This window comes from Ambystoma mexicanum, chromosome 5q (assembly GCF_040938575.1).
Source record: "Ambystoma mexicanum isolate Mex_15411 chromosome 5q, UKY_AmexF1_1, whole genome shotgun sequence".
Classification (NCBI taxonomy): domain Eukaryota; kingdom Metazoa; phylum Chordata; class Amphibia; order Caudata; family Ambystomatidae; genus Ambystoma; species Ambystoma mexicanum.
This window is the reverse complement of record NC_090933.1, coordinates 1,365,474,173-1,365,487,771: the sequence shown is the minus strand read 5'-3', so window position 1 is coordinate 1,365,487,771 and position 13,599 is coordinate 1,365,474,173. Positions and strand designations below refer to the sequence as shown.

The window sequence follows — 13,599 nt, the reverse complement described above, 5'->3', positions numbered from 1 at the left end:
CAATGATCTCTGCCTTAATGCCAGTAAGAATGAGATCCTACTTGTTGGGACCCCTGCTCCCGCTTTACCTCTCTCACTCTGGCCGCCCACCTTGGGCCCTCTTCCTTTGCCTTCCTGTTAGGCTAAAAACCCTGGTGTCATCTTAGACTTCACTCGCTCCTGGATGGTTAGTGCTGCACCTGCTCAGGAGAGGGGCAAAACAAATGAATAATACAAAGTAAACCTTTTTTTTTGTGGGGTTGTTTTGAGGGGTCAGGGGCACACTGGACCACCAGGGAACCTTGCAATGGAAAGGGGGGTGGCCCTTCCCCTGTGGCCAAATGGATGTGGGGGTATCTCATTTAGCCCTGCCTGGGAGCAGATTGCTAGTGCTGGGGGATGTCGGTCAGAAGACCACCAGGGATGGCTTGAAAGGGGGGACCGTGATTGAAGCATAATAGTTATGATTTGTTTTTGCTGGGCTGACCATAGGTAACACATGTTTTTCGTTTCATTTACAGGTTTTATTGTGAGTGGAGCCACACAATCATGTGAGTACTTTTTATTATTCTATGGTTAGGATCCATTGTCAGTGGGGTGGGTGGGACTGGGCTGGATTGTTGGTGGTGTGGGCAGGAGTGGGCAGTCTGGGTGTATTTTGTTGGGATGGCACACAATTGCAGGGTCAGGAAACAAATTGCTCCCCATGCCAGCAGAACATTTGTGTTTCCCTGGGAGCAGCTGTCTCCGATGTGGGTTGACTATTTGCACGCCAAGGCTGCACTTCTGGCTGTGCTGCACAACAGATGTAAGCTCTGGGGAGGAATGAGGACTCTGCCGGGGCTCCCCAAAACTTCTGCTGGACTTGCGGATTGTCGACCCCTTTGGGAGACAAGCGCCCAAGGCCGGAGGCATCACCTCTGACCATCCTGGCGTTTTGGATGGCCTGCGTTACAGCTTTTTCTTCTGGGAAAGGACAGAGGTCCTGTCAGTGCACCCTGGAACTGCTACTGGGCTTGGGGATGGTCAACCCACATGGAAGACCGCCCCCCCAAGTCCAGGGACATCACCTCCATCTTTCTGAAGCTCTGGCTGTCCTGTGTTACAGCTTCTCTCTCAGGGAAAGGCGGGGTGTTAGGAAAGGATATCTCTTTCTTCTTTATCACACTTAGTATATTATGTGGAGTCTTGGCTCCCTGGATGACATCACACGTGTCCAGGCTTAGTGGTTCTTAGAACACCCACACCTGGTTACTATCTCTGTGTAAACCTGTTATTCTTATTGTTATTGTTTAGAGTTGAGAATGCTAAGGGTGTTGAGAATCTACCAGTTAAAGGGAGATGCCAGGAGCTACCTGAGGCTGGGGGTTGTCTTGAGGATAATACAGAATAAATTCCCATTGTCAATTTCTCTAAGTGTGGCCTCCTTCTTCGTTGTGTCTGCCTCAATCTTAACATTGGTCCCTGCCAGGGCTCCCTGGGACTGGCGCTGTGCATGGGGACAGTAGACCCACATGGAATATGTATCCCCAAGGCTATGGACATCACCACTAACTATCCTGGAGTTCTGGCTGGGCAGAAAAGCTGTAACACAGGCCAGCCACAACTCCAGGATGTTCGGAGGTATCTTTAGAAATGCATGGGGTTCCATGTTTTCCTTGGTGTCTGCAACACCCCAGGCCCAAATCTTTAGGTTGTGATGTGGCAGGATTGTCCAGATAGTATACCTCCTAGCAAACATCCTCTCCTTCGAGGCCACAGATCCTTCACCATGGCTTAGCCTGAGGCCTCTTGCTATACCTGGCTCTCCTGGCATGCCCACACCCCGCCTTGGCTCAGCAGGCCACAACCTAATGCTGCCCTCAGGACCCACGGGACACCAGCTCCCCATACTTTTCTCTAGCTGTATAAAATACCACCTTATAAAGAGTATTCCGGTGTTTACGCCAAAGCTGCACACTGATCTTGTGACACAATGAACCGTGTAACTGCCAGGTTTCTTCACAAATGTCTGCTTCCTAGTATTACCAAATGCCTACAAACGTTGACTTGCCAGGTTATATAAGATGAGCTCCGACCGAACACCAGAAGAGCTCTTCGGCACATGTCCCTTGTCATTCTGTATTACTGTATTTTGCTGTTTGTCTTTCTCTAATAATAACTTGCTTTACTTCTCAGCTGTGTACTGACTCTTTATTGCTACTTCAGTTGCCTCCCCAAACCCTTTGGGGGATAGCAGTGGTTTAGCTTTTTCCCTTTGCGCCCAAGTAGTGGCACCCACACATTGAGGTACCATTTTCATTGGGACCCCTCTGGGAATGTGAGAAGGTAGGACATGTGGTGTTGGTGGCGTGTTTCAGTGGTTTCCAGGTGGAAAACGACTGAAAATGGTGTTTTATTTACTACATTTCAGACTTTGCTGGGGCTTGTGGGTCATATATTCTAGGGTGATTTGCACAAGTCAGAACTCTGTGGATTCCCACAGGTGTCTTCTTTTCAGAAATGCACAGGGTTATCTGTTTTCCTTGGTGGCTGCAACACCCCAGGCCCAAATCTGTAGGTTGTCTCCCCAAATCCTTTGAGGGAGAACAGTGGTTTAGCCTTTTCCGTTTGTGCCCAGGTAGGTGCACCCACACATGTGAGGTGATGTTTTCATCGGGACACCTTTGGGAATGCGGAAAGGAAGGACATGTGTTGTTGACAACATGCTTTGATGGTTTAGAGGTGGGAGATAACTGGAAATTGTGTTTTTGTTCCTAAAATACGCAATTTACCAGGGCGTGTGTGTAATACATTCTGGGGTGATTTGCGCAGGTCAGACCTCTTTGGATTCCCACGGGTGTCTTCTTTTCAGAAATGCATGGGGTTCTCTGTTTTCCTTGGTGGCTGCGACACCCAAGGTCCAAATCTGTAGTTGTTCACAAGAGCAACTTCCTGCAAAATCTGCTCTGCTGAAACACTTGGGATTACCAGTGGTTTTGCCTTTTCCCTTTGCACCCAGGTAGGAGACACCTCTGGGAATCCGCAAAGGTAGGACACATGTTGTTGGTGGCGTGTTTTGGTGGTTTGGAGATAAAAAATATCTGAAAGTTGTTTTTATACCTACATTTCAGACATTGCTGGGGCTTGTCGGTAATACATTCTGGATCAATTGCCAGAAGTCAGACCACTGTGGATTCCCACAGATTTCTCCCTTTCAGAAATGCATGCAGTTCCGTGTTTTCCTTGGTGGCTCCGACATCCTAGCCCCAAATCTGTAGGTTGTCAACAAGAGCAGATTCCCGCAAAATCTGCTCTACCAAAACATTTGTGGTTACCAGTGGTTTAGCTGTTCCCTTTTGCACCCAGGTAGATTCACCAACACATGTGCAGTACAGTTTTCAACAGAGCACCTGTGGAAATGCAGGAAGGTAGGACATGTGTTGTTGGCAGCATGTTTCGGTGGTTTGGAGGTGGGAAATGTCCGAAAATCGTGTTTTTTCCCTAAATATCAGACTTTGAAGGGGCTTGTGGGTAATAATACATTCTGGTGTGATTCGCGCAAGTCAGACCTCTGTGGAGTACCACTGGTGATTCAGAAATGCATTTGAATCCCTGTTTTTCTTGTTGGTGGCATGTTTCAGTGGTTTGCATGTGGGGAATTTCTGAAAATGGTGTTTTTGTTCCTAAATTTGGAACTTTGTCAGGGCTTGTGGGTAATCCATTCTGGGGCGATTCACACAAGTCAGACCTCTGTGGATTCCAACTGGTGTCTTCTTTTTGGAAATGCATGGGGTTGCTTGTTTTCCTTGGTGGCTGCGACATCATATGCCCAATTCTGTAGGTTGCCCACAAGAGCAAATTCTCGCAAAATCTGGTCTGCCGAACCACTTGGGGTTACAGTGGTGAGGTCCCGTTTTATTCGGGACACCTGTGGAAACACAGGAAAGTAGGACAGGTTTTGTTTGCAGCGTGCTTTGGTGGTTTGGAGTTGGGAAATGGCTGAATAATGGGTAATACATTCTGGGGCCATTCGTGCGAATCAGACCTCTGTGGTTTCCCACTGGTGTCTTCTTTTCAGAAATGCATGGGGTTCCCTGTTTTCCTTGGTAGCTGTGACACCCCAGGCACAAATCTGTAGGTTGTCCACAAGTGTAAATTCCTGCAAATTCTGCTCTGCCAAAACACTTGGGGTTACCAGTGGTTTAGCCTTTTCCATTTGCACCCAGGTAGCTGCACCCACTCATGTGAGGTACCTTTTTTTGTTGGACATGTGTTTCAGTGGATTGGAGGTGCAAAATATCTGAAAATTGTGTTTTTTTTTCTCAAAATTTCAAAATTTACCAGTTTTTCTGGGGGGATTTGCGCAGGTCTAACCTCTGTTGATTCCCACAGGTGTCATCTATCGGGAAATGCATGGGGTTCCCTATTTTCCATACTAGCTGTGACACCCCAGGCCCAAATTTGTAGGTTGTCCACAAGAACACATTCTCACAAAATCTGCTCCACCGAAAAAATTGGGGTTACCAGTTGTGATCCTGGAAATCTATCGGAGGGACATGGCCTCAGAATCCTTGTCCTTTATTGCTTAATATCATGTGTTCTGACTTGTTTTCCATGCAGGATTTCACGTGGAACCCTTGGCAGTGCAGCTCTTCCTGTATTTGTTTTGGTGAACATACCCTTCGGATACCCGTGTGGCACCCATGGGTGGGAGTACAACCCTGTACTCCTAGTGTATGTTTTTGGGCACCTGTGTGTGGCCCACAGAGCATGGTATGGGATGGTAGCAGCTCCATGCTGAATTAACAGGTGTCCTGCACATCCTCCATTTTGGAATGACGAGGCCCTTTCATTGGAATCAGAATATTCCTGATAGGAAACAAGATGTCCCCTGTGGCCTCTTGCTTTCTATCGCCTGTTGCATTACTTTTCCTGAAGTCCCGTGAAGCCCTGACTCTGTCCCTTCCCCCTGACTGGCTGTTGGATGGAAGTTCCATATATGGTGTTGTGGGGAAGTCCAGGCCAGACTGGCTGGAGCCTTCCCAATGACTGTATGTTGTGGGTACACCCATGGGGTGGGACCTGGGTGAATGGAGTGTGTGACGAATTTGCATTCTGTGTTATGGGTGGATATCACTACGTATTATCCCCATCAAAAATATCGCCGTATATATGGTCGCCTGGAACGGCCATAGGCAATATATCTTTGGGGGGGTAATTTTTGGGGTTCTTGGGAGCAGGGGTTGCAGGGTTGTCCCCTGCTCCTTTAAAAGTAATCCACGGGGCAGCAGAGTGAATGGGAGATCAACAGTATATCTGGGGGCCTCTCACTGCTAGAAATCATTCAGAAGCTGAAATTGAAACTGATGCTTAACTTTGAAGCCTACAGGAGGAAGAAGAACTGCTGCTGCTGTCCTTTGCTAATCTGAACGCTGCTGTGCCTTCAAGGAACTGATCCAATGGAGGACCTCACTAGGAGACCTCTCCCGAGCTTCTAGGGACCATTGTGCACCAGCTGATCTTTGCCAAAGCTCACTGGTAGACAGATCTACGAAAGGCTGCCGACCGGAGACAGGGACCGCCGAGAAGAACGAAGAGAAGCACTGGACAGCCATCCATTGTCGCTGACCGCTGTCGCCAACCAGATCCACAGAGCCCCCTTTGCCTAAGAACATTTCATCCAAGAGTCCCTTGTACACCTTTGTCGACCACTTCCGTCCTGCTGGAGAAAGTCAAGGCTGACGATGACCGAGAAGAATCCACCGGTGGATTTCCCGCTACTCGAAGACCTCAGAGAGACTGACGAAGCTACTGAAGCCAGAGTTGGTCAGGTCCCATTCACCAATGCCAGACGTGATGACTCGACGCCCTTGCCGGGCCAAAGTTCTTCATTGACACTTTGTGGCAACGAACACTCGTTGTCGAGGTGCACTGCACGCCTCTTCTTCACAGGACATTCACAAGCTTTCATAAACGAGCACCACGTAGATCGAAGCTGCTCCCCTTATGACAATGTTCACCGCTTTCGTCACCAAATCTCAACGACCCACGGCTCCTGCCTTAAAGGGGGTGCACTCAAGAAGGGCCTGTCGATGACTCACTGAAAGAATCTACGAAGCCAGATACTTTGGGGAAGTAAAACCTTTATAGAATGAGATAACACTCTAATAGACAATATATGGACTGTGCTTGTGATGCATCTTAATTTACAGGTTGCCCAGGTGGGGGGATTCCCATACAGAACTGCGCCTAGGTAAACGTGGCCAGTATTCTGCCAACTGTCTAACCAACTTGTCTTCCTCCTAAATTGATGGTTGATATCGTTTTGCTGTGATGATTCGTATGCTATTTTGAACGCAGTACAGTTGATGCATTTTAATGGACTCAAAGCAATAGTGGAACCACCTACAACCATATATATATATATTGTGTGTATAACGTGAACCTTATTTATATAAAGAGCAGTGTTTTAACCAATATAGTATGTGGACTTTCCTTTGTGGGTGCTTGGGGACTACACTGTACTTAAGAACCAGCCCGCATCACCTCCTGAGAAGCTAAGCCTTGATTGCTCGACCATAGCTACCGTAATAGAGAATCTTGGCGGGGGTCCTCTGTGCTTCTCCTCTACCATATAGATAGCAGGAGTACTGACACCCCCTCCAGTCTTTAGACCAGTGGTTTAGCCTTTTCTCTTTGCACCCAGATAGGTGCACCCACATATTTGAGGTACTTTTTCGTTGGGAATACTGCGGACCGAGGAAGGTAGGACATGTGTTTTTTGAGGCGTTTTTCGGTGGTTTAGAGGTGCAAATGTCTGAAAACTGTGTTTTTTTCAATACATTTCTGACATTGCTGGTGCTTCTGGGTAATACATTCTGGGGCGATTCACGCATGTCAGACCTCTGTGGATTCCCGCGGGTATCTTCTTTTCAGAAATGCATTGGGTTCTCTGTTTTCCTTGGTGGCTGTGACACCCCAGGGCCAAAACGGTAGGTTGTCCACAAGAGCAAATTTCCGCAAAATCTGCTCTGTCCAAACACTTGCGGTTACCAGTGGTTTAGCCTTTTCCCTTTGCGCCCAGGGAGGTACACCCACACATGTGAGGTACCGTTTTTGTCAGGACACCAGAAGGAACGTGGGAAGGTAGCAGATGTTTTGTTGGCAATGTGTTTCGGTGGTTTGGAGGTGGGAAATGTCTGAAAATTGTTTAGTGGAAAAAACACAATCTTTATTCATTTCCCACCACCAAATCACACCGGCAGCAACACATGTCCTACCTTCCAGCATTCCCGAAGGTCTCCCCGCGAAAACTGTACCTCACATGTATGGGTGCACCTACCTGGCCACAAAGGGAAAAGGCTAAACCATTGGTAACCCCAAGTGTTTGGAAGACCGGATTTTGCAGGAATTTGCTCTTGTGGACAAGCTTCAGATTAGGCCCTGGGGTGTCACAGTCACCAAGGAAAACAGGGAACCCCATGCATTTCCAAAAAGAAGACACCAATGCGAATTCACAGAGGTAAGACTTGCGCGAGTATCCCCAGAATGTATTGCCCACAATCCCCGACAATGTGCGAAATTTAGGGAAAAATAACACCATTTTCAGACATTTCCCACCTCCAAACCACAGAAACATGCCGCCAACTACACATGTCCTACCTTCACGCATTCCCACTGGTGTCCCGAGGAAAACAGTACCTCACATGTGTGAGTCCACATACCTGTGCGCCAAGGGAAAAGGCTAAACCACTGGTAACCCCAAGTGTTTCGGCATAGCAGATTTTGCAGGAATTTGCTCTTGTGCACAACCTACAGATTTGGGCCTGGGGTATTGCAGCCACCAAAACTGAGAACCCCAGGCATGTCTGAAAAGAAGACACCTGTGGAAATCTACAGAGGTGTAACTTGCACGAATCGCCCCAGAATGTTTTACCCACAAGCCCCGGCAAAGTCAAAAATGTAGGAAAAAAACATAATGTTCAGACATTTCCCTCCTCCAATCCACTCAAACATGCCTACAACAACATGTGTCCTACCTTCCCACATTCCCACAGGTGTCCCAACTAAGAAAGTAACTCACATGTGTGGGTGCACCTACCTGGGTGCAAAGGGAAAAAGCTAAACCACTGGTAACCTCAAGAGTTGAGGCAGAGCAGATTTTGCAAGAATTTGGTCCTGTGGATAACCTACAGAACTGGTCCTGGGGTGTCGCAGCCACCAAGGAAAACAGGGAACCCCATGCATTTTGAAAAAGAAGACACCTATGGGAATCCGCAGAGGTCTGACTTGCGCGAATCGGCCTTGAATGTATTACCCACCAGCCAGGCAAATTCTGAAATTTAGTGCCAAAAAACACAGTTTTCAGACATTGACAGAGATTGTGGATAATACATTCTGGGGCCATTCGTGCATGTCAGACTTTTTTGGATTCCCACTGGTGTCTTCTTTTCAGGAATGCATGTGATTCCCTGTTTTTTCTTGGTGGCTGTGAGACCCCAGGCCCAAATCTGTAGGTTGTCCACAAGTGCAAATTCCTGCAAAATCTGCTCTGCAGAAACACTTGGGGTTACCAGTGGTTTAGCCTTTTCCCTTTGCGCCCAGGTATGTGCACCCACACATGTGAGGTACCATTTTCATTGGGGCAGCTGTAGCAACATGAGAAGGTAGGACATGTGTTGTTGGCTGCGTTTCTCGGTGATTTGGAGGTGGGAAATGTCTAAAATGTGTGTTTTTTCCCTAATTTTTGGACTTTGTCATGGGCTTGTGGGTAATACATTCTGGGGAGATTTGTGCAAGTTAGACGTCTAAGGAATCTCACGGGTGTCTTCTTTTCAGAAATGCATGTGGTTCCCTGTTTTCCTTGGTGGCTGTGAAACCCCCGGCCCAAATCTGTAGGTTGTCCACAAGAGCAAATTCCCACAAAATCTGCTCTGCAGAAACACTTGGGGTTATCAGTGTTTTAGCTTTTCCCTTTGTACCTCGGTAGTTACACCCACACATGTGTGGTATTGTTTTCATCGGGACACCTGTGGGAATGCGGCCAGGTAGGACAAGTGTTCTTGGACGTGTGTTTTGGTTTTTAGAGGTGGGAAATGTGTGAAAATTGTGTTTTTTCCCCTACATTTCAGACTTTGCTGGGGCTTGTGGGTAATACATTCTTGGGCAATTCACACAAGTCACACATCTGTGGAATCCCACGGCTGTCTTCTTTTCAGAAATTCCTGGGGTTCCCTGTTTTCCTTGGTGGCTGAGACTCTGAGGCCAAAATATGCTAAATCTGCTCTGTCAAAACACATGGGGTTACCAGTGGTTTAGCATTTTCACTTTGCGTCACAGGTAGATGTACCTATACATTTGAGGTACAGTTTCCATTGGGACACCTGTGGAAATGCAGGAATGTAGGACATGTGTTGTTGGTAGCGTGCTTCTGTGGTTTGGAGGTGAGAAATATCTGAAAATTGTGTGTTTTTTTCTTCAAAATTTTGGACTTTGATGGGGCTTGTGGATAATACATTCTAAGGTGATTCACGGAAATCAGACCTCTGTGTAATCCCATGGGTGTCCAGACGACAACTGTATCTCAAATGTGTAGGTACACCTACCTGTGACGCAAAGGGAAAAGGCTAAACCACTGGTAACCCCAATTGTTTTGCCAGGGCAGATTTTGCAGACATTTGCTCTTGTGGACAACCTACAAATTTGGGGCTTGGGTGTTGCAGCCACCAAGGAAAATGGGGAACCCCACGCATTTTTGAAAAAAGACACCCATGGGAATCCACAGAGGTCTAACGTGTGGAAATCGCACCAGAATGTATTACCCACAAGCCCTGGCAAAGCCCAAAAATAATGGGGAAAAACACAATTTTCAGACATTTACCACCTCCAAATCACCAAAACACGCAGCCAACACTACATGTCCGACCTTCTCGCATTGCCTGTGGAAACGCAGGAATGTAGGACATGTGGGTTCCCTGTTTTCCTTGGTGGCTGTGACACCCCAGGCCCAAATCTGTAGGTTGTCCACAAATGCAAATTCCTGCCATATCTGTTCTGCCGAAACACTTGGGGTTACCAGCGGTTTAGCCTTTCCCTTTACGCCCAGGTAGATGCACCCCCACATGTGAGGTATTGTTTTCGTTGGGACACCTGTGGGAATGTGGGAAGGTAGGACATTTGTTTTCTCTTGGCTTTATAACGTTTTTCATACATTTGTTGCTGCACTTTGTTACACAACCTTTTTTTCTCCCAAATGCGACCTACATTTAGTCGCTGATTTACGCACATTACACTTTTGTAACCTGCACAATTCACCTTCCTTTCAAAATGTCTGCCTGTCCTCTTTCAGAAAATGTCTGCTTGCCATTCCTCACCACATTTGTTTTCCTTATTTACACATGCAAAGTACATCTGTTTAGGCGTCAAAATAAAAATCCTGTGTACCATGGCTCAGTTTTTGGTTTGTGGTATTGTTTGTTTTGTGAAACATAACGAAAAATGTGTGACTTCCTAACTGGAAGAGTCGGGAGAATGCTTTTCTCAATATTCTCAGAAGCCATTACCTTACAGGTCTAACCATATCCAGCACATACCTTTTTTTATCTGTCATTTTTCCAATTTTCCCACAAACTATGGGAATTTTCCCTACATAGTTTAGTTGTTGCCTGACCTGTGCAAATCACCCCTTCCTAAACTTAGAATGTTAGTATGCCTTTCTGTCTTCCCATTCAGCATTCCAACCCTCCTCCTCCATTCCGTCCACTCATGTCCTATTGGAAAAAAAGGGTACATTCTCCTACCTCTCACAAAACAGATGGTAACCTTAAAATATGTTTTTTTTGTTTCTACTCAACATGTTCTTGAGAGCCTGGAAAATGGTGAATTCAGCAGAACAAGCCATTGGTTCCTTCCTCTTACAAGGAAAAAGGCACATGCTTTCTTTGTACATCATTTTGTTGGCATTTTCTGAAAAATCACAACAATTTCTCCCATTCTGATTATTTTTGTTCACCCCCATACAGCTAAAATAGAATTCCTTGGTGGTGTTATGACCGCCTACATGCGGGAAGAAAAAGGGCCACATCTGATCGAGATATCACATGTAACAACATTGTTACAGGGGATTGAATGGTGACATACCGAAATCACCAAAAAAGGGCTGGGCACCGGTGGGAGGGGCTTTGGCAGTTAAGGGGTAAAGGGACAGCTTGTGTCTATTGTGCCCTGTTTGTGATGGACAGAATTCATACAATGATTGCAATGTAATTTCCAGTTTTTTTTATGTCTTTGGATTTCTGTTGGAGTAAAGTGGCAGTGCAGTGGGGCTAACAATCTTGTTATGCATAATACATGTTTCTGTTTACACAGCTTACACAACAGGAATTCGAGTGACACATGGAAGAGGCCCCTGTGCTGGCATTTTGTTGGTCGACTTCAATAGCCATTGGGAAAGAGTGTGTGACAACCAGTGGGATATGAAGGATGCCGCTGCGGCCTGTAGACAGCTGGGGTGCGGAGTGCCCTACTCAGCTAACTTCTCACCCATCCCGTTAAAACAGTTACCTGAACTAGTGTTCATGACTGATGTCCAGTGCAGAGGAGACGAGCGGTGCCTGGCAGAGTGTCCGTACAGCACCAATGTCCCAAACTATTGTTATGATCGGAGGTATGCAGGCGTCAACTGCACAGGTAAGAGACAAGCCATCATACCTGCATGACATGTGACCCACCCACAAGTGCAGATTATGACCTGGGGTCTCGGGAAGTAACATGCAGCTGTAGTTCAAATATTGTACTTTGAAGAAAATGCCTTTGGGTAGAAAGTATTAAATATATACTGCACTAGGCCATTGTCCTGATGTGTTAGGAACCTCAGATTAATGCCCACACTAGAATTACAGATATTTAATGTACAGAGAAATAAGACGATAAAATAGAATTGAAGTCATCAATACTATTGACCTGAATGCCAAATCAGTCTGGATCAATATACTCTGCCAACTTTCCAATGATCAATTACTGAATCCATACAAACCTAAGCAACATTTTGCCCGCTACATGCAGCCTGGGGTAGAATGCTTCTAATTACAGAGAGGGGGCAGAGATGGGCATAAGTGTACCCCACCCCATAGCATTGTTTTTAAGAATTGTTAAATAAGTACTGTATGTATATCACACAAGTAGCAGGCCATCAATCTGTACAATTGCCATTGAACATACTCCAGCTCTATCAGTGCTTAGAAGGAGGGCCCAAAGGTCTACTCCCCTGCATCCAAGGGTCATTTTTCTGTGATCCCCCTTTGGGTCAGGACAGTCTTCTGGAAGCCTTTGAGTGTGGCCAGAAATGTCAGAAGTCCCATGATAGGCAGCGCCTGCTCATTGCTAACCTAACTATAATGTTAGCAACTCATCCCTTCCCCTACTCATTTCAGGAAAAGCCTGCCTGGGTTCTGGTGGATTATGGGGAAAGTCTATTGCTGCTGGCAAGTTTCCGGATGGCGTGTTTGTGACGAAGTGACAGTCCTGCAGGAGTACAAGAGTGATTAGTGAGTAAACCACCTACTCAGCCATCACACTTCTGTAAGCCACCCTTGATCCCAGTGATAAAGGTGAAACAGGCACAGTCATGGGACATTCCTCCTTCACCTTTTGTGTTAATGTGGCCCGATGGAAGCCTATACCCTGAGAAGAGAGGCATGTGGCCCAATGGAAGGTTATACCCTGAGAAGAGAGGCATGTGGCCCGATGCAGGGTTATACCCTGAGAAGAGAGGTATGTGGCCCGACGGAAGTCTATATCCTGAGAAGAGGGGCATGTGGCCTCAGATAAGGCTGTACCCTGAGAAGAGAGGCATGTGGCCCAATGGAAGGCTATACCCTGAGAAGAGAGGCATGTGGGCCGATGGAAGTCTATACCCTGAGAGCAGAGGCATGTGGCTCGATAGAAGGCTATACTCTGAGAAGAGAGGCATGTGGCCCAATGGAAGGCTGTACCCTGAGAAGAGAGGCATGTGGCCAGATGGAAGGCTATACCCTGAGAAGAGAGGCATGTGGCCTGATGGAAGGATATACCCTGAGAAGTGAGGCATGTGGCCTGATGGAAGGCTATACCCTGAGAAGAGAAGCATGTGGCCCAATGGAAGGCTATACCCTGAGAAGAGAAGCACATGAGATAATAGTAACAACCCAAAAAGTACACAAAACAGTACACTGGCCCAAAATTAAAGAATGCCCAGTCAAAGTTCTTTAAAAATATATAATTGAATTAAACACATCAATAGCAAAAAATGACAATACTACAAAACGCACTACAAAAACCCACCCTTGTGGAGACAACACAGATTGTTCTGAATATCGATGGTGCAAGCACTCGGTAATACAGCAAGGGGAAAGGTGTACATTGCAACAGTGCTACCAAAAGGATGTGCCTTTGTTGAAAAAGGTCCAAATGGATGACTTATCAGTCTGTAAATTCCCAAAAGCTTGCTTTGAGATGGCAGATATCAGAGGAGTGTTTGAAAGCAGAGCAAGAGTTAAGAGTAGCGATGTGGAGCAGGTTACCATATTTGAAGGTTTCTGCGGTGTGGTACAGGCTTGAGGTACACCCAGTAGAGGAGGTGGGAGCGCAACAATGGGCAGA

The 13,599-nt window shown here is 46.6% G+C and overlaps 1 protein-coding gene across 1 annotated transcript in view; it reads left to right on the top strand.

The window, feature by feature from the left end:
- Positions 1–13,599, top strand: part of LOC138498429 (scavenger receptor cysteine-rich type 1 protein M130-like) — a 950,335-nt gene that overhangs the window by 699,580 nt on the left and 237,156 nt on the right. The window contains exons 11-12 of the mRNA XM_069622185.1: positions 501–530; positions 11,329–11,649. Of these exons, the coding sequence (XP_069478286.1) occupies positions 501–530; positions 11,329–11,649 (351 nt within the window). The remainder of the gene's footprint in view (positions 1–500; positions 531–11,328; positions 11,650–13,599) is intronic.